At 42.5% G+C, this 18,094-nt stretch overlaps 3 protein-coding genes across 8 annotated transcripts in view; 2 read left to right on the top strand and 1 right to left on the bottom strand.

Moving 5' to 3' along the window:
* Positions 1-2,685: 2,685 nt before the first annotated feature.
* utp3 (UTP3 small subunit processome component) lies at positions 2,686-11,137 on the top strand. The gene is made up of 17 exons (XM_061220858.1): positions 2,686-2,721; positions 2,976-3,022; positions 3,523-3,595; positions 3,721-3,777; positions 4,041-4,097; positions 4,467-4,593; positions 4,836-4,904; positions 7,893-8,014; positions 8,440-8,592; positions 8,899-8,970; positions 9,264-9,304; positions 9,507-9,603; positions 9,882-10,004; positions 10,139-10,272; positions 10,373-10,430; positions 10,548-10,655; positions 10,888-11,137. The coding sequence occupies exons 2-17, from the start codon at positions 3,006-3,008 to the stop codon at positions 10,975-10,977; spliced, it is 1,398 nt and encodes a 465-aa protein (XP_061076842.1). The 5' UTR covers positions 2,686-2,721; positions 2,976-3,005; the 3' UTR covers positions 10,978-11,137.
* A 171-nt stretch (positions 11,138-11,308) lies between these two features.
* Positions 11,309-14,072, bottom strand: ppcs (phosphopantothenoylcysteine synthetase). 2 transcript variants are annotated; one of them, XM_061220860.1, is made up of 4 exons: positions 13,947-14,072; positions 12,392-12,929; positions 12,185-12,288; positions 11,309-12,028 (listed from the first exon to the last, which is right to left on the bottom strand). In XM_061220860.1, exons 2-4 carry the CDS (start codon positions 12,921-12,923, stop codon positions 11,705-11,707), a joined length of 960 nt encoding a protein of 319 aa, XP_061076844.1. In that variant the 5' UTR covers positions 12,924-12,929; positions 13,947-14,072; the 3' UTR covers positions 11,309-11,704. The 2 variants fall into 2 exon arrangements, with proteins under 2 accessions (XP_061076844.1, XP_061076843.1); XM_061220859.1 differs by having other exon boundaries at positions 13,891-14,049.
* Positions 14,073-17,247: 3,175 nt separating this feature from the next.
* LOC133110206 (forkhead box protein J3-like) overlaps positions 17,248-18,094 on the top strand; it is a 61,964-nt gene continuing 61,117 nt past the window's right edge. For 4 of the 5 annotated variants that reach the window (XM_061220142.1, XM_061220140.1, XM_061220141.1 and 1 more), the window contains exon 1: positions 17,248-17,498. The gene's annotated coding sequence lies outside the window, so the exon portion shown is untranslated. The other variant, XM_061220139.1, reaches the window with a different exon arrangement.

Genomic DNA, 18,094 nt, shown 5'->3' with positions numbered 1-18,094 from the left:
TAGTCCTAAGTAGTTATTTTTATCATAATTTCATAATTGAATCATTATTTACAGCCTTCTCTGTCCAAACAAAGTACGATATTATATTTTCACAAAATTATATATTACCCATATGCCAGACAGTTCAACTTTAAAAGTATGCAGCCACAGAATTCCGCAGACAGCTTAATAAATTAAATTGTTGGAAATGTAGAGAAGCACTTTCTTTTTCTTTTTCTTTTTTACATCTTTTGTAATCTTCATTTCATGTGATATTATATGAAAATGCATTTTTGACTTGCCTGCATTGGTTTTTGAATATATATGTAAAACACTATATTTTGACAAATGGCTCTGTAGATTACCAACTACTGAGTTATTTATCACATTCAAACACTAGAAGAAAGAAAACTCTCACTGCATCCACTGAGTTTGACAAGTAACCGGTGCAATGCACAAATGAGCTCATACTTAATGATATAGCACCTAATTTTCCTTAATAACCAAAAAAAACTAAAGTCATAATATAGAAATATTTATTTTGGTGTATATTGAAATATAGTGTGTATGGCAAAACATTATGGAAGATTAATGGGATTTTTTCTGTCATAATCATCAGTAATAACACAAGTGATTCGTGATTAAGATCTCATTGATAATGGATATAACCAACAAATGTTTCAACCGAGGTGCCTGGCAGGTGAAAGCAGTCCTTACAAACATGCATACTCCACATAAAGCATCCAAGGATTGAGGGGTAAAGCAAATAACCACAAGGGGGCAGGCGTGTGAACTAATGATCAGAAAGAAAGAACAGAAAGAAAAACACATTTGTTAACAGACATCAATTTTAGTAATTTAACATTAGTGGGTGATGGTCCAACTAAGACCAGCTGGGATTCTAAGATGGTTTAAAAACTGTGTTTTTAATGCTTCGAGCTGGACATAGCTGGTCTGTGGCTGGTCAAAGCTGATTTCTAGCTGGACAACGCTGGTTAAGCTGGTAGAGTAAGCTGGTGGTCAATTGGAGGACTAGCTATCTATATAGGCTAAAAGTGTTGAAAACACAGCTTAAACCAACTTGACCATCTTCGGCTGGTTTAAAGGTCCCATAATGTACCCCTTTCCAGTGTTTTATTTTAGGCCTTAAGTGTCAAAAGGTTTTACATGTCCATACTCCAGTGCCTCTCATGAGCTTAACCAGGAACAGGCTGTTTCAGTGACTGGCTAGCTCCAATGAGCTGAACATGTCTGTGCTGAGCACTTGGATTTCTTCTGACTACAAGGTGAGCCATGCTGAAGGTGGACAGACAATATCCAAATGAGCAAATCATTGAATCAACTTCACAGAAGTCCAAATGGCTTGTTTTAATGCACATTTTCGACATACGGATTGTGTGGATTTATTTGGGGACTGTGTGTTTTGATACTTTCACAGTGTTTTTATAGCAAGGGAAATTACATTTTCCACAATGTGGGATCTTTTAACTGGAATTTTCTGCAGGGATGGGACTCTTCGTGTACCTCTGTTGTAGCTGGAGGATTACTGTGGTAGTTTTGACTTTCAAAAACTGCTTTACAGGATTTCCAAGAAATTAAGCAAAACATGAAGTGTGAGAGTTGTTCTGCCAAAATTCTACAATGGAAATGTAGAATACTATCCAAGATACGTTAGCACAACTGCTTCAATTAATGTCCAGCCATGGAGCCAATGAAACAAATCGTAAAAAGTTATATCATTGTAATTTTCTTTTCTTTTCATAATTTCATGATGTAATTGAAATAGATACATTTAAATTACTGAGAAAGGACAGCCAAATAGGCATGGATGGTGCAGTGGGTAGCACTGCCGCCTCACAGCAAGGAGGTCCTGGGTTCGAATCCCCGTCGGCCGGGGCCTCTCTGTGTGGAGTTTGCATGTTCTCCCCGTGTCTGTGTGGGTTTCCTCCGGGTACTCCGGTTTCCTCCCACAGTCCAAAGACATGCATGTTAGGCTGATTGGAGAGACTAAATTGCCCGTAGGTATGAGTGTGTGAGTGAATGGTGTGTGTGCCCTCAGATGGACTGGCGACCTGTCCAGGGTGTATTCCTGCCTTTCGCCCAATGTATGCTGGGATAGGCTCCAGCCCCCCTGCGACCCTGTTCAGGATAAGCGGCTTCAGATAATGGATGGACAGCCAAATAATAAGACTCATGGTTGACTGCAGTCACATCTTTTCTTATAGCCTGCATTTTTATTTTATTTATATACAGAGACCTAATGCACAATCTGCTGTGATGTGTAACATGAAAATGTTCAGTTAATACGTGCGGTAAAGCACCCTGAAAAAAAGAAAGTCCACTTACAGGCAAGGGGTTAGACGTTTTTAATAAACATCTGCAGAATATGTAGGACAGGGTTTCTGAGGTCAGTAGCTACAGATCATATTCATAACTGACTAATGAGGAAACATACAAATAGATTAGATATACTGTCACTTCCTCGTAAGCTATGAAATTGTGAAGTCAACAATACATGCAAAATTACTGAAAGGCTTCACAAATTTAACCAGTTAATGCAATTGTTTACTATGTTCTTATCTTCATGATCTAATTCTGGAAGCTTTTCACTGGAGATATTGCATTTATATGGTCTAAACTGGTGTGTTTTTTAATATACTTTATTTGAAATAATAAATTAACACGCAAGCAGTCGATGGGGAACCATGGAAATTCAGCCCACTGTTTCCGCCTGATATTCCGGTAATAATTGATAGCCGTGCCGTAAACCGGAAGCACGTGTGGAAATGTGCTTTTTTTTCATTCGCAGAGTTTCTTGTGAAATATTTTGTCCTTGTTGCCTTGTTCTAAACTGGCATCATATTTAAATAAAATGATTATGAACAATTATGAACAGTGTAGATGCAGCCAGGTAGTGTTGTAAAGTCTCTCAATTCCTCGCAGGACCAATTCTCATTATAGCTGTAATTTAACTTGCTACTCAACTTGCTTCCAAGGTAACTTAGCTAGCTCACGTCGCTAACATCATGGTGAGAGCGCGAAGGTAAGTTTGTAACTTAGTTCTAATGACATTACATATATGTTTAAATACATTACGAGCTTACTGTGGATGTAAAAGCAATCATTTAAACTGCTGTTACCTTGGTTGAATGTAAGGAGCGATTCGCTAGCTAACTTACATTATTTCAGAATGCTTTTGTTTATTCATTCTGAAAAGGTTTTATAAAAATATAAAGATAACCGTTTTGTGTGCCTTGAGCCACGTAGTTAAGTGCACTCTAATATTCATAGACGCGTCTGATTTCATTATGGTTCCCAATGACAACTGGTAAATTATTAAAACCGATCATTTTTTATGCTGTAGAATTATGCGCTTAGTTGCAGTGTGTACACTACACTGTGAAACCAATGATGTTCATAAGTTACACTGTCTGTACTATACATGTCCACATGTATGTATGTAGAAGGCTGACGACAGTAACAGACCTGCTACCCTAGCGTTTTCTAAAGGAATGTCTCGATGTATTTTTCTCTCGTTCTTAGGGCGGTGGGCCAGCCCAAGAAGAGGACACCTGATGGCGATGATACTTATAAAGACATGCCTGTCCCAGACAAGGTATATATGGTCAATATGCAAATAGACTTGTACATGTTTGAAAAAGCTGAACCTTTTAGAATTGGCCATTTACTATTGTTCTGCGTTCAAACAACCAAGCTGAATTTGGTATTTTCTTCCAACAGAGATCATCCAAATATGTAGAGGATGAGATTGCAGAATTCCACTCCAAAAAAATAGAGGTCTGTAATCAAGCTATAACTCCAATAATCATGGGTGCAGTATATGGATGTGCTATGACATAGTTCACATGTTTTTTTCTACAGGAATTACATGTGTAAATGATTTGTTTGTTTTCCAAATATCATCTTAAAACAGATTGTGGAAAACGGAATTAATTGACCTGTGTGTGTGTGTGTGTGTGTGTGTGTGTGTGTGTGTGTGTGTGTGTGTGTGTGTGCGCGCATGCGTGTGCCCGTGCGTGTGTGTGTGTGCGTGCTTACAGAACTTGCTGGCAAAGGGAGTGCAGTCAGACAGTGACCAGGAGGACATTGCTGATGAGGTGAGATAAATGTTACACTTTAATCACCTGTAATTCATATTGCTCATATTTTTCTTTCGATCCCTGCTTTAGGTGTTTTGCATCAGGGTGCAAAAAAAGAAAAGTTTTCACCATACCATTCTGCTGGTATTTGCTGTGATGGGAATATGTTCATCACATTTAATGTTTGAAGTGTTGCATTTGAAGTCTTATTTTGCTGCACAATGATGTGAAGGACTTTTTGCATTGATACGCAGATATTCATGCTATGTTGCCAGACTAGCTGTGATGCGTGTATTTATGAAGGCTGTGTAAAAGCAGATGGACTGCAGTGCTGTGCAAAATGTGTATTTAGTGCTGCACAGGAGCCTTAGTCTCTGCTATTCCTAGGAGGAGGTGATGGCTTTGGAAGTCTCTGATTCAGATGAGGAAGATGATGATGATGACGAAGAAGAGGAGGAGGAGGAAGAAGAAGAGATGGACATGGAGAGTGATCTTGAGGGAAAGAAAGATGATGGTAAGTTTGCCTGAACTACAGGAGAATCTAGTGTCACAGCTGTGTGATCAACCATGTGGGCTCCTGTCTAAATCTTGAAAATCCTTTCTTGATGAACGCTTTTTTCCTGGATAGAGTTGATGTTATCTGTGTGTGCTTAAAACATTGTCATCTTGTGACACAACCTTTCTCAGAGAAATAGGAAGCTTTAGACGACTGTGAAATATTTGCTAAGGCTAACGTGTTCTCTGTTTCCCCACCAGACCTTCCCAATGAAATGGCCTGGGGTCGTAGGAAGAAAATGTTCTATGATTCTGATTATGTCCCTGCCAGTGAGTATTTACTTTTCTGCGGTTTGTACTTTTGAATCACACCCTTAAATTGTAATGCTGAAACTTTATCACCTTTAATTGGAAAACAGAAAAGCAAGAGTAATTTGTATTAAACGTGGCTTTATAGTGTTTATCATCTTTCGAAATTGAATATGTTTTTCCAATGGAAAAGAAAAGATTGGCACACTGGCTTGATGCCAAAAAAATAAAATAAAACCAAATAATAGTATTTGTTTTGCCATGAAAAAAGATTGGACCAACCATATTGATCTTAATCAGAATACTGGTTAAATGGGTCAATTAAAAATGTGCACCCTCAGTCTCCTATCGCTGTATGAGGTGCACTTCTCCCATGTATAAGGGAGGTGCAAAAACTATACATCATATTACAATGCATGGTAATAAAGCATATACAGTGCATCCGGAAAATATTCACAGCGCTTCACTTTTTCCACATTTTGTTATGTTACAGCCTTATTCCAAAATTGATTAAATTCATTTTTTTCCTCCAAATTCTACACACAATTCCCCATAATGACAACGTGAAAAAAGGTTTTTTTTGAGATTTTTGCAAATTAATAAAAAAAATAAAAATAAAAAAAATAAATCACATGTACATAAGTATTCACAGCCTTTGCCATGAAACTCAAAATTGAGCTCAGGTGCATCCTGTTTCCACTGACTTCCTTGAGATGTTTCTACAGCTTAATTGGAGTCCACCTATGGTAAATTCAGTTGATTGAACATGATTTGGAAAGGCACACACCTGTCTATATAAGGTCCCACAGTTGACAGTGCATGTTGGAGCACAAACCAAGTATGAAGTCAAAGGAATTGTCTGTAGACCTCCGAGACAGGATTGTCTCGAGGCACAAATCTGGGGAAAGGGTACAGAAACATTTCTGCTGCTTTGAAGGTCCCAATGAGCACAGTGGCCTCCATCATCTGTAAATGGAAGAAGTTCGGAACGACCAGGACTCTTCCTAGAGCTGGCCGCCCGTCTAAACTGAGCAATTGGGGGAGAAGGGCCTTAGTCAGGGAGGTGACCAAGAACCCGATGGTCACTCTGTCAGAGCTCCAGCGTTCCTCTGTGGAGAGAGGAGAACCTTTCAGAAGGACAGCCATCTCTGCAGCAATCCACCAATCAGGCCTGTATGGTAGAGTGGCCAGACAGAAGCCACTCCTTAGTAAAAGGCACATGGCAGCCCACCTGGAGTTTGTCAAAAGGCACCTGAAGGACTCTCAGACCATGAGAAACAAAATTGTCTGGTCTGATGAGACAAAGATTGAACTCTTTGGCATGAATGCCAGGCGTCATGTTTGGAGGAAACCAGGCACCGCTCACCACCTGGCCAATACCATCCCTACAGTGAAGCAAGGTGGTGGCAGCATCATGCTGTGGGGATGTTTTTCAGTGTCAGGAACTGGGAGACTAGTCAGGATTGAGGGAAAGATGAATGCAGCAATGTACAGAGACATCCTGGATGAAAACCTGCTCCAGAGCGCTCTTGACCTCAGACTGGGGTGACGGTTCATCTTTCAGCAGGACAATGAACCTAAGCGCACAGCCAAGATATCAAAGGCTTCAGGACAACTCTGTGAATGTCCTTGAGTGGCCCAGCCAGAGCCCAGACTTGAATCCGATTGAACATCTCTGGAGAGATCTGAAAATGGCTGTGCACCAACGTTCCCCATCCAACCTGATGGAGCTTGAGAGGTGCTGCAAAGAGGAATGGGCGAAACTGCCCAAAGATAGGTGTGCCAAGCTTTTTGCATCATATTCAAAAAGACTTGAGGCTGTAATTGCTGCCAAAGGTGCATCAACAAAGTATTGAGCAAAGGCTGTGAATACTTATGTACATGTGATATCTTAGTTTTTTTTATTTGTAATAAATTTGCAAACATTTCCAAAAAAAAATTATATCATGTTGTCATTATGGGGTGTTGTGTGTAGAATTTTGAGAATTTAGACAAAATGTACAGTAAAAATAACACCAAATGACACGTTTCCATGACTTAATAAATATAAACAGGTGTATCACAAATCACCTTAGAGACAGTCTGAAAGAAAATAACATGGAAAACATATCCAAACATTCTGAATTTAATCATTTCACAGAAATGGTTTAATATCTAATTCTTCATTAAGTGCACTCAGGGCTAAAGTATGTCAAAATAGATTTAAAATGTTTCACTCCAGAGAAGCATATTATACTCCCCCGATGTGGAATGTAATTTTTTTTATGCCTCAGTACCTAAAGCTATAATCAGGGTGGTTTTGTGGTGTAAAATGAACAGCCATTGGGCTGTTGCTATCACCCATCCGGATATGACTCTGGTCCTCACTAATCCTGTGTTTTCAAGGTCTGCTAGTCTTCCCAATATACCCTAGCCCACAGGGACATTTCAGTAAATAGATTGACCCCCTTTATGTTCATCTTTTCACCTGTACTCAGATGGTTGAAAAAAAGCACATGTAAGTGAGTGAATGTGTGAGTCTTTTCTTTTCCATAACGAATATGTTCCTGTGACCCAGCATCTTCCTGTGACCCAGCACAGGTTTTTTTGTTATACGTTTATTTTTTACCTTTTTCTCCCAATTTGGTAGCCAGTTGTACCCTATCTAATACAATTAATGTTAGCTGGGGATACACCGCTTACGCCCCCGTCCCTTCAGCGGCCCAGAGGGAGAACAACAGGCCTTCTTCAAGCTGTCTTGTCTCACAGCCTGAGACCGTAACTCCGAGGCGCACCGGGGTGCACGCGGCAATCCCTACTAGTCCCTGCTGAGTCCCTCCCTTGGAGCAGTGAGCCAATTATGCCGCTCCATGAGAGCTGGCCAAACTCTTTTTTTTTTTTCCAAAGCAGGACAGGGAATCGAACCCCGGTCCTTGGTGTGCAACTGTAACAAACTGATGCCTGCATCAAGGTCCATTACTTCAGCTGTGTGCAACTGCGGCCAGTGACCTCGGGTGGTTGTTTTTGTAGAAGGGAAGTCTCAGGAGGAGGCAGAGGCTGAGGAACAGGAAGAGGAAGAGGAGGCCAAGAACATCCAGAGACGCCTGGTGGGAAATCTCAGCGAGGAGGATTACGACCTGCACCTCCTCCAGGTACCTACAGGTGGCGCCAGTGTGTAGATCAAGCGTCTATCCGAGGCAATGTTCAGTACCACCTTGCTGTGGATTGTACGTATAGAAAGCATTTTCCAAACTTTTTCATGCATTCCAAGCAGCCATTAATATTTATACTAATATTTCCTGCAAAACACTTGGGCCAAGACGTGCTGTTTAGTCCATAGGGCGGCCGACGCTGAGTTTCCTTGGGAGTTCATCCCCTGCCAAGGCACTTCCTGTTTTCCGTTGAATACTCACATTTGAGTATTCGCATTTCTGTGCTTCTAAATGTGCTGGAAAGTATACAGGTGGGCACTGTGTAGCACTGCTCTGGTCACCAGGTTTTTTCTTTGCCATTCTCTGACTAGCCTAGCTGTTTCCTGACTAGTCTGTGCTGACTGTGGTGCCTGGATGCGCTGCAGGAATTCACAGTGCCTGAGGAAGCGGAGAAGCCTTCACAGGAGGAGGAGAAGATTGTGAAGGATCTGGAGAAGATGTCCCACAAAGAGAAACTGAAGCTACTGAAGAAGGAGTCCCCGGAGCTGCTGGAGGTCATACAGGATTTCAAGGCCAAGGTAGAGTCGGAGAAAGCCAAAAACACTGAACGCCATGAAATAATCCCTTCAGAGTAAAAGCAGCAGAGTTTCCATGTTAATTGGCAGGTTTGAGCAGTTGCACTAAAATACCTGAGTCAACTCCTCAAGTTCCTGACTGACTGATTAGTTTGGAACAGGTGTTGTGCCAGGCTTGAACAAAGATCTGCAGCCATACTGACCCTGCTCAGATGAGATTTGACACTCCAATTTATGGTTAATTGCTTGATGGTTATAATAATAATAATAATGGTGATGATGATGATGGTGGTGATGATGCCTTCGCAGCTGGCAGAGCTGAGGGATGAGATCCAGCCTCTCCTGGAGATGGTCAGAGACGGAAGGATCCCAGAGGGGAAGGTGAGGTTCAGTGTGGAATAATACTATTGTTTAGAACCATACTGCTTGCTACTGTACATCAAAATAATATAAATTAGCTAGTTACTTTGTGAATTACATACCCAGTAGTCTTAATCTGTTTTAAACCTCACGATTTATATGCACATCTATATTCACTGGTTGAAAATGCCTTCACAGTATTTTGCTAGCAACTGCAGTTTGAGCGACCATCTTTATGCAAGTGAGTGACGTTGAGCATATCCACATGGCTTATGCAGATTGATATGTGTAAATCCTTACATGTTCTTCTACAGGGTGCAAATTATCTGAGGACGAAACAGCAGCTCTACCTGAAGTAGGTTCACGAGCACATCCTGTTCATATGTAATCACTCCATACCTACTCATCACATCTGACCACTAATATGAAGGAACTATTATATAACCTGCCGGTCTTGGTCTTATTGACTCTGTCTCTATGCCACCAATCGGTATGTTGAAATGCTATTTTACTTTTGCATATGCTTCATTGGTAATTACTGCTTATGTATTTTTCAGCTATTGCACAAATATCAGTTTCTACTTGGTGTTGAAGGCCAAGAGAGTCCCAGCGCAGAACCACCCAGTGATCGAGAGGCTAGTCTCCTACAGGAACGTGAGTCAGCTCTGCTTCTGAGGAAACTGCTCACCTGCCAGGAATGTCTGATAACCACATTCATTATTTTTTTCGGTGACGCTGATGTATATCTCACAAATCTGTGACAACACATGCATTATAGATATACTTTCTGTTGGGACTGCATAAAACACACATCCGTTTTCCTGCAGCTCTCTTTGCCAGTGTGTGTTCCTTGTGAAAGATTTGGACAGACTTGTGTTTTGTGAGTGTATTACAGGAGAGTGAAGGGGCTGGTCCTCTGATGTTTTCAACAGCTTATTAATAACCTTGGAGAGGTGGACGCTCGACTAGCTCCACAGATGCGGCAGCTGCTGTCCGAAGCCCAGCAGCAGGAGGTCGGCAGGAAACCTGCGGGCAGCAAGCGCGCCAGCGCGAAGGTAAGACAGGGTGGAGAAAGGGAGCGGTTCTGCCACGCCCCACCCGGCAGTCAGCCACGGCACCTGGTGCGCCCCCTCCTGCATGTCCGTGTGCGTTCTGGGTAATGCAGCACAGACCTTGTGCCGTCTCCTAGGTAACAGAAGAGTCCGGGTCGGAGGCTGAAGGCGAATCCGACTCGGACTTGGACGAGGAGGCCGCCCTGCGCTTCTACAAAGAGCAGGAGGCGAAGCTGAAACAGAAGAGGAGGAAACAACAGCCTGAGGAACAGTGAGTGGCCCGTTCCCAGCCAGGGGCTGTGGGTTCACCAGGGTGCTTCAGGGAAGGAAGGACAATAACACAGTATCTGAAATAATTGATTTGTTTTCAGACTGGAGTACGACAACGACAACCTTGACCCTGAGGCCAAGAGAGGCATCACCTACCAGGTACAGGGAATTAATTTTCTGAGCACAGACTCTGGATTGTCCTTCTCCATTCTGTACAGTTTAAAAACCATCTTGGCTCAGACTTATGCCTTGCCCCTTCTTTACGTCACATGACAGATGGCCAAGAATAAGGGCCTCACACCAAAGAGGAAGAAAATCGACCGAAACCCACGCGTCAAACACCGAGAGAAGTTCCGCCGTGCCAAGATCCGCAGAAAGGGCCAGGTGAGTGTGGGCTGGACACTGCACAGAAACGCATGTGCTGCTGACTGCTCAGTCAATACAATTTACCGAAGATCTTCAGTAGAAATACGAAGGGGTGTTGTTAAAATTGTTTGTTGTATTGTTGTGTCTTTTTTTTGGGCTGTTTCTACCTCAATTAAACACTGAGCAGCTGGACTTGTTTGATATTTGTACCCTTAAACCTGAACTTTGTTCAACTGTGTGTATGTTGCAGGTTCGCGAGGTCCGTAAGGAAGAACAAAGATACAGTGGAGAATTATCTGGTATTCGCGCCGGAGTTATAAAGAGTACCAAATTCAAGTGATGGATCCAGACATTTTTATGAGGTTGCCGCATTGGTTTTTCCAACTCAAAATAATTTGTACAGACACACTTCTTAGGGCTATCCAGAACTTAACTGTGACTTACCATTGTACTCTTGTGTTTTATTGATTGTGTTTTCAATTAAAGCTTTGGCAATATTTTCTGTGACTATTTTGTTTAAGAATTTACAATCCATAATGTAAACTCACCATGTTCTGAACAGTAATTTTTTATTTATTCATCGTGAAAGTTGCACTATTCAGAACATGGTGAGCTAACTTGGTACACGGCGAGTTTATGTTTCTGTATGCAAGTAATAATCACACAATTGCTTAAATGTTTCAAAAACCATGATTTAATTACATTGTTAGATTACCTTTGATACTAAATACACTTGAATTTGGGAATTTGAAGCTAGTCATTTGTATTGGTCAGTGAAACACACTTTTGCAAACTAACTCTACAATGAAATCTGCCAAGACAGAGACAGGTTGATACAAGTCAAAATGTGTCACGATAAGAGGTTGGTAGCGATTGCTCGAGTAACCGTACATGGATGCTGAACCCATAACAGGGTTCCCGAAGTCCCTCTTCCATCTACAGTAAGTATGAGGAAAGGCAGGACTGATAGTTCAGACCTTGTACAGAGTTTGCACATCTTTCCAAGCACGCAGCAGCCTCCAGTACTATGCTCCACCTCCTCCAGAGGAGAGGGGGCGCTCCGCCCCTCAGCCTTGCAGGGCCATGAAGCTGCCGTGCGCAGCAGACAGGTTGCTGACGATCTTCTCCTCGATCTCCACGCCCGCCCGGGCGTCCTCCTCCGTGACGGCCAACTCGGCCTGCGTGTCGCGGGTCACCACCGCCACGTAGCCGCGCCTGGTGTCGAGCACGTTGGCCACCACCGCCTGGTGCCTGTAGGTGTCCAGGGCGCGGCGCGCCCGCTCCAGCAGAATGGACGGATCGGTCTCCAGTTTGAAGGAGATGACGAACGCCTGCGGGGCCCAGTCCTTCACCAGCGGAGACAGCATCTTTGGCACCATTTTCATACTGATCTGCGGGAACGCAACGGATATTGATCTTAGGATTTTTTGGTAAATGTTTGCAGCAAGAGCTGATGGACCTTACAAAGCTACTTTACATCCAACCACAGTCCCAGAGGTTTCCTTTTATGAAGGCAACCACTGGTGGCTGTTAAAGGGTAGCCTCACCTGCAAGGGGCCATTGGACGACTGGATCTTGTGCTCAGGCATTTCCGAGGCTGGTATGTAGAAATCTGACACCGCAGCTGCCAGGTAAAACATGGCCTTGGGCCCTGCCAAGAGGGAGCGAACACAAAGACCTTAGAACCCTCGAGGAACCTGAAGAACCTACACACACTGGCCTGCCAAACCCAGGGGGGGCATTGGGTTCCGTACCTATGGAGCTCAGAGCCTGGGCAGCCGCCTTCAGCAGGTGCAAGTACTCGGACAGGGTGCTGAACTCCACCGGCAGCAGAAGCCGGGCCTCCTTCACCGCCCGGTACCGTTTCAGCACAGATGCAACGTTGGGCAGCACCCGCTGGTCCACCGTCACCTGGCTGGAGCCCCCATCCCCCTCCATCTGCAGGGCGTCCATCAGGTTGACCCCGGAGTAGAGGCGGGTGTAAGGGTATAAGGAGCGGTGCCTGTGCAGGAAGATGACGGCGTAGCCCGAATCCAGGAAGTACTCTGCGGAGGAGGCCCCTCGCCTCCCGCTACTGAAGTTGTCCAGGAAACGGACAGTCCGGGACTCGAGGGGGACCTTGGTGCCCCCCGACGTGATCAGCACCACTCTGCGACCAGCAGACGTGTGGCGCTCTGCAAACTCTGCCATTAGTGCCCTCTCTGCCTCGACGTGGGACGGGACAGCAAACTCCTCGGTCAGCCGGCCCTCTGCTGTAGGGGAAGCTGGGGTCTCTACACCTGCCATACTGATCTATTTAAGATGAGAGAATGACATGGTACATATTGCAGCAGAGGTTTCCAGGTTTTTTTATTTAACCTTTAGATTAGCCTTAAACCTTTAAATCAATTAAAAGTTTAAAAGTAAACTGTAATCAGTTTAACGTTTAACTGGGCGACAAAAAAAAATGTTTAGCCAGTGGCTTGGGTTTGGGGACTATTCCAGGTGACTGACGCTCCCCTAGGTATCCCATGGACTCGATATTTATAACGCTTAAATTTTGTATTTTTTAAAGGGGACATACGTTGCACGGTATGAAGGGAATTTCAAATTTAAGGGAGACGTGAGGGCATCAGATAATTTTGTTGAAAATGTCTACATACCTCGTAAGGCCCTGGTGGCTTTAAAGTAAGTTCGCTTACGTTACCTACATATGGAATACGGCAACACTAAGCTGGATAGCAAGCAAAGTTAACAGTAGCAAAGCCGAAATTGACAAGCTAACGTTAGTTATTTCGCTGACTGTGATATTGACAAGACTTGGAAAGTGGAAACTTAGAAGTTGGAGCCATTGTAAATGAAAATGGTAATGATCTTGTCTCTATATATTGATTGTATTCAATTTGGGTAACCATCTTCTGAAGGGACAAATTTAGTTTGTTGTGTTTGATGCTGTCACCTGAAAACAAGGTAGCTATAGTAGATACTGCACGCTAACGGACAAACGGATGTATGCAACTTGTTATGAATAGGTTATTTTATACTGGATTATGAGAACATTCAGAAAAAAATCGTAAATTAAATGAGTTTACTCGCTAAGTTAGCGCTCAGCAGCAGGGTAACTTTCAGCTAGCGCGCCTATCTAAGTTAGAACATTCTGTCGCAATAGAAAAATGGCTGGCTATCAAGCCAGATCCTCGAAGGTAAGCAAGACACGTTAAATAGAACGCTAGCTTCAACCGCCACGTTAACCACATTTATAATGTCAAATTACCTCAATACACGAGACAGAGTAGCTAATAAGATTACAACAATCTTCTTAGTTCTCACCGAAACTTCTGTCCTTCAATGTGAAAGCTCCCTATTGAAACGGAAACGAAGATTTTAGTTCCGTGTGTCAAGCGCCAGCGCCACGCTGTCGCTCATCGTAGCTACAACGAGATAACTGGTCTTTGGTAAACCCTTATTGGTGGGTGGAGGTGATGTTAACCTATAATCTACAATCCGCCCCCGTCTGTCTGGATGATTGAAGCTGATGGCCGATTTTATTTATTACAATTGGCTTTGTTTTTCCTCATCTCATCTGAAAAGTGCTTAGGCTATTAACTTAGATCTGATTGATTTTGAACAATGAAACCCGTGTTCTCAGTCTCCATGCACAGATAGTTTTCCACATTCTGAATGATCGCATAGGTGGTGAAAGCCTGGATTGTTTATTTATTCAAATTCTTGCTGTGTGTATATATTCTTAAAGTATGTGAAATTGAGTGACTGTGTAGATTGTCAATGAAAGAAAAAAGTGAGTTACTTGAAAACAATTAATTAGAGCAGGTATGTGAAACATCAGGTATGGCATGATTAACCTTTTCCTGTGAATATTTCTGTAACAGTAGGGTGTCTAAAATGTAGTTCAAACAACATTATTACATACATTGTCTTGTGTTAGGCCAAGTCATCAATCACCACATCTACGGAACCTCGTGTCATGCATTTTTGTGGATTTCCCCTCGTAATAACTACTGAATAATGACAACAGACTCTCACATCTTATGTAAACATGCAGAATTCCAAAATAACTTCACTCAGCCACACAATAAAGTATTGAACTTTAGCCATTTTAGTTTTTTTTTCTATCCTCTGCTCCTTTGCCACAGTCTGCTCCTCCAGATTCTTAACTACTCTCCGTAGTTTATATGTACTTTAACCAACAATAGAATCTGCTTCTGTATTCTTAAACCAATAACAACATCTATTCATATGCCAATGGCAGGACACACAAGCAAATCATTTTTTTCCTATGCATAGATGCATATATTTAAGTTATATCATTTTGTTTGCTTTTCCAGAATCATATTGTTTTGTGGCTCAGATGGCTAGCAGAACTATAAGGTAGACAGTAAAACCCCGGACTCAGTTTGTACAGTTGAATCAAAACAAAATTGGTCTAGTTGGTGTAGCAATGAAACCTCTCCATTCTTTCATTCATACAGTTGCCTGTCTTTCTTACAATATTATAGTAAAATTACTGGCGAAGGGTGCTTGATAGCTTCCATTAGTTCATGTAAAATCTGCTGAACCTTGGCTCTGGATGTACTTTTTGTGAAATGCCATAACAGTCATCATATCCTCACCATCACACCACTACTTAACTGATATTGACAGCAGAACTGAGGACACATTTGGCACAGGAGAGCCTTCCTTCTGCTTTCGATGATGTCCAACAATTTGGATTTGTTTCTAGAGCCATCTCACTGGCCACAGGACGTGCTGGTAATGATGATTACCCAAACTTGCTCTTCACCCTAAATATACATTCTGGTTCCATATGTAATATCTGGTTCCATATGCAAAAGTCTTGATGAAACCCTGAATGTCCACTAATTTGTGTGTTTACAGTGGGTATTATTGGAAGTATTATTCTCCAAGACCTAACCTGATGGAATTTAGCCAGGATACTATGTAGTAATGACAGCCCTAAATGGTTAAATAATAATATGTTGAAAAAAATGCATCTTATTGCCTATGGTTACATTTAATTACTTACTAAGGGTGGTCATGCGTGTGCGTCCTCCTTAAAGGTCCCATTTTGTACACCTTTCCAGTGTTTTATTTTAGGTCCTGATAAAACCACACAAAAGTCTTGTAATGGTTAAGGACTAAAAACAATCTCTATCCAGTTTGACATGCCCATTCATCAGTGCCTCTCATGAGCTTTACCAAAAACAGGCTGCTTTAGTGACTGTCTTTAATATTAGTGAATCTCTGTTCTGATTGGCTGGTTATTACATTACATTACATTAATGGTATTTGGCGGACGCTCTTATCCAGAGCGACGTACAGTTGATTAGACTAAGCAGGAGACAATCCTCCCCTGGAGCAATGCTGGGTTAAGGGCCTTGCTCAAGGGCTGTGCGGAACTTATTGTGGCTACACCGGGGATCGAACTACTGGCCTTGCGGGTCCCAGTCATGTACCTTAACCACGCAACAGCTATCTCTAATGAACTGAAAGCAGTCTGTGTCTGGCTCTTGCATTTCTTCCAGCTACAAGGGGATTGTACTGAACCAACGAGCATATCATTGTGATGTCACAACTTCACGGAACTCCAAACGACTGGTTTAGATTTACATTTTCTTCATATGGATTGTGTCGATTTATTTGGGGACTGTGCGTTTTGATACTTTTACAGTGTTTTTATAGCACTTTCAACTTTATAATCCACATAACAAGGGAAATGTTCTACAATATTTGACTATCCTTCCTTTTTCATTGTTGGTGAATGGGGTGCAATCTGTGGTGGCTGGTGGTCACAAAAGTTCCATTCAAACTAACATTATAGGAGCATGTCAAGTGCTTTCTTTTCTTAGATGATAATTCAGTGGTAAGATATTTTGAAGAAAGAGTATGATTAAGAAACAATATGATTTCTGAGATTAATTCAAAATGCTGAACATGTGAAATATACTGTTCAATTATTAATGTTTCAATGGAAACAAAATCAAACATTTAATAAAAATGAGTTTTCACTAAAATCAAGGTTCTATAACTATCGGCATCCCTGGTTTATTACTTGGTGTATCCACCTCTGGCAAGGACCATTCCTTTATGCAGATCTTCACAAGATCCTTCACATTCTTGGGTTTGCACTTATCAACTGAAACCTCTTCAGTTTAGCCCACAGGTTTCCAATTGAACTGAGGCGCCATCTCAGGCGCCAGATTGTTAGCCAAAATTGCCTGGTACTAATTATTAACATTAATTATTGTACCACTGATTTTAACCAGTGCGCCTGGACTGGAAAATATTTTTTTATACATCCTTTTATACATCTCTGTTTTACACTTTGCATTTTATACATCTGAAGGTAATAATAAAGGACATGGGCTTGATCATGACTAAAGTGATTTTCGTATTTTACGCGAAAACTGTGCGTATATAAGGAAGTGCTACAATATGAGGCGACTATATTGACAGATGTGACCGGTGCAGCGGTGGAAAACTAACAGGGGGCTAGTTAACTGTGCGAATGTGGATGTATGTTCATTTGACGGCGCATGCACTGATATGCGACGTGCTTAGGCTGGCGCTGGAAGTAGTTCCGGGTGTTTCAGAGCGGACAGTGCGAGCGGGTCCCGGATGTTAGCTGTCGAGAGGAAAGCAAACGGGATAAGGCAGGAAGGCTATCTTGGGACTATATTGATAGACCGACTGGAGAGGGCAAAGCGGGTTTAACCCGGGACAAACTGAGAGGGCGCCAGCACCCAGCAGTAGAAGGAACAAGTCAAGCTTTCCTTGGGGAAGGAGAAGAGGTGGAAGGGGAGGGGGACTGTTGTTCGTGCACGGATTTGGACCGGTCCAACACATTTTAGCTTGCTAGCCCGGGTAAGTCACTACTAGCATGCTCAGCTTTCATAAACACGGCATCGGAGTAGAAGCAAGGCCCAGGAATGGAACGTCTTTAACGCGGCTGCCAACTTCACTCGAGTTCTGGGGATTCCTTTCGCGACCAGGCCTTGACAGTTCCCCTCCCTCTCACTTTGGAGAGACGCGACAGGGGGATACCCTTGGTTGTTGGGTGGGTAGCCAGCTAGGCCACTAAGCACCTTGAGTTCTTGAACTGTTGAAAATGCCTAAGGTTGTGTCAGCTAGCTAACGTTAGCTAGCTGTGTTCAGTTTACCTTATTGAAAATCTCGCGTCTGCACTTTGCCACACACGGGAGCCAGCGAAGTAATAGCTTCATAACGTTAGCTGACTGGCTATCGAGCTAGCTAGATACTCTGCGTGCTATTCAGATATGATAACGTTAGTTAACTGAGCGCACGTGCGGCTAACTAAATAAGTTGTTTGGTAACTGATTTAGCTACGTGATCGTTGGTTTTTAACGAAATAGTTGACCACGTCGTTGGTGTGATTAACATTTGCTAGCTAGATTATTGGCGTGCTTGATGGTTATGTAGGAAATCTAGCTAGCCTAACT

Source organism: Conger conger, chromosome 14 (genome assembly GCF_963514075.1).
Source record: "Conger conger chromosome 14, fConCon1.1, whole genome shotgun sequence".
NCBI classification, from domain to species: domain Eukaryota; kingdom Metazoa; phylum Chordata; class Actinopteri; order Anguilliformes; family Congridae; genus Conger; species Conger conger.
This window is presented reverse-complemented; position numbering and strand designations above follow the sequence as displayed.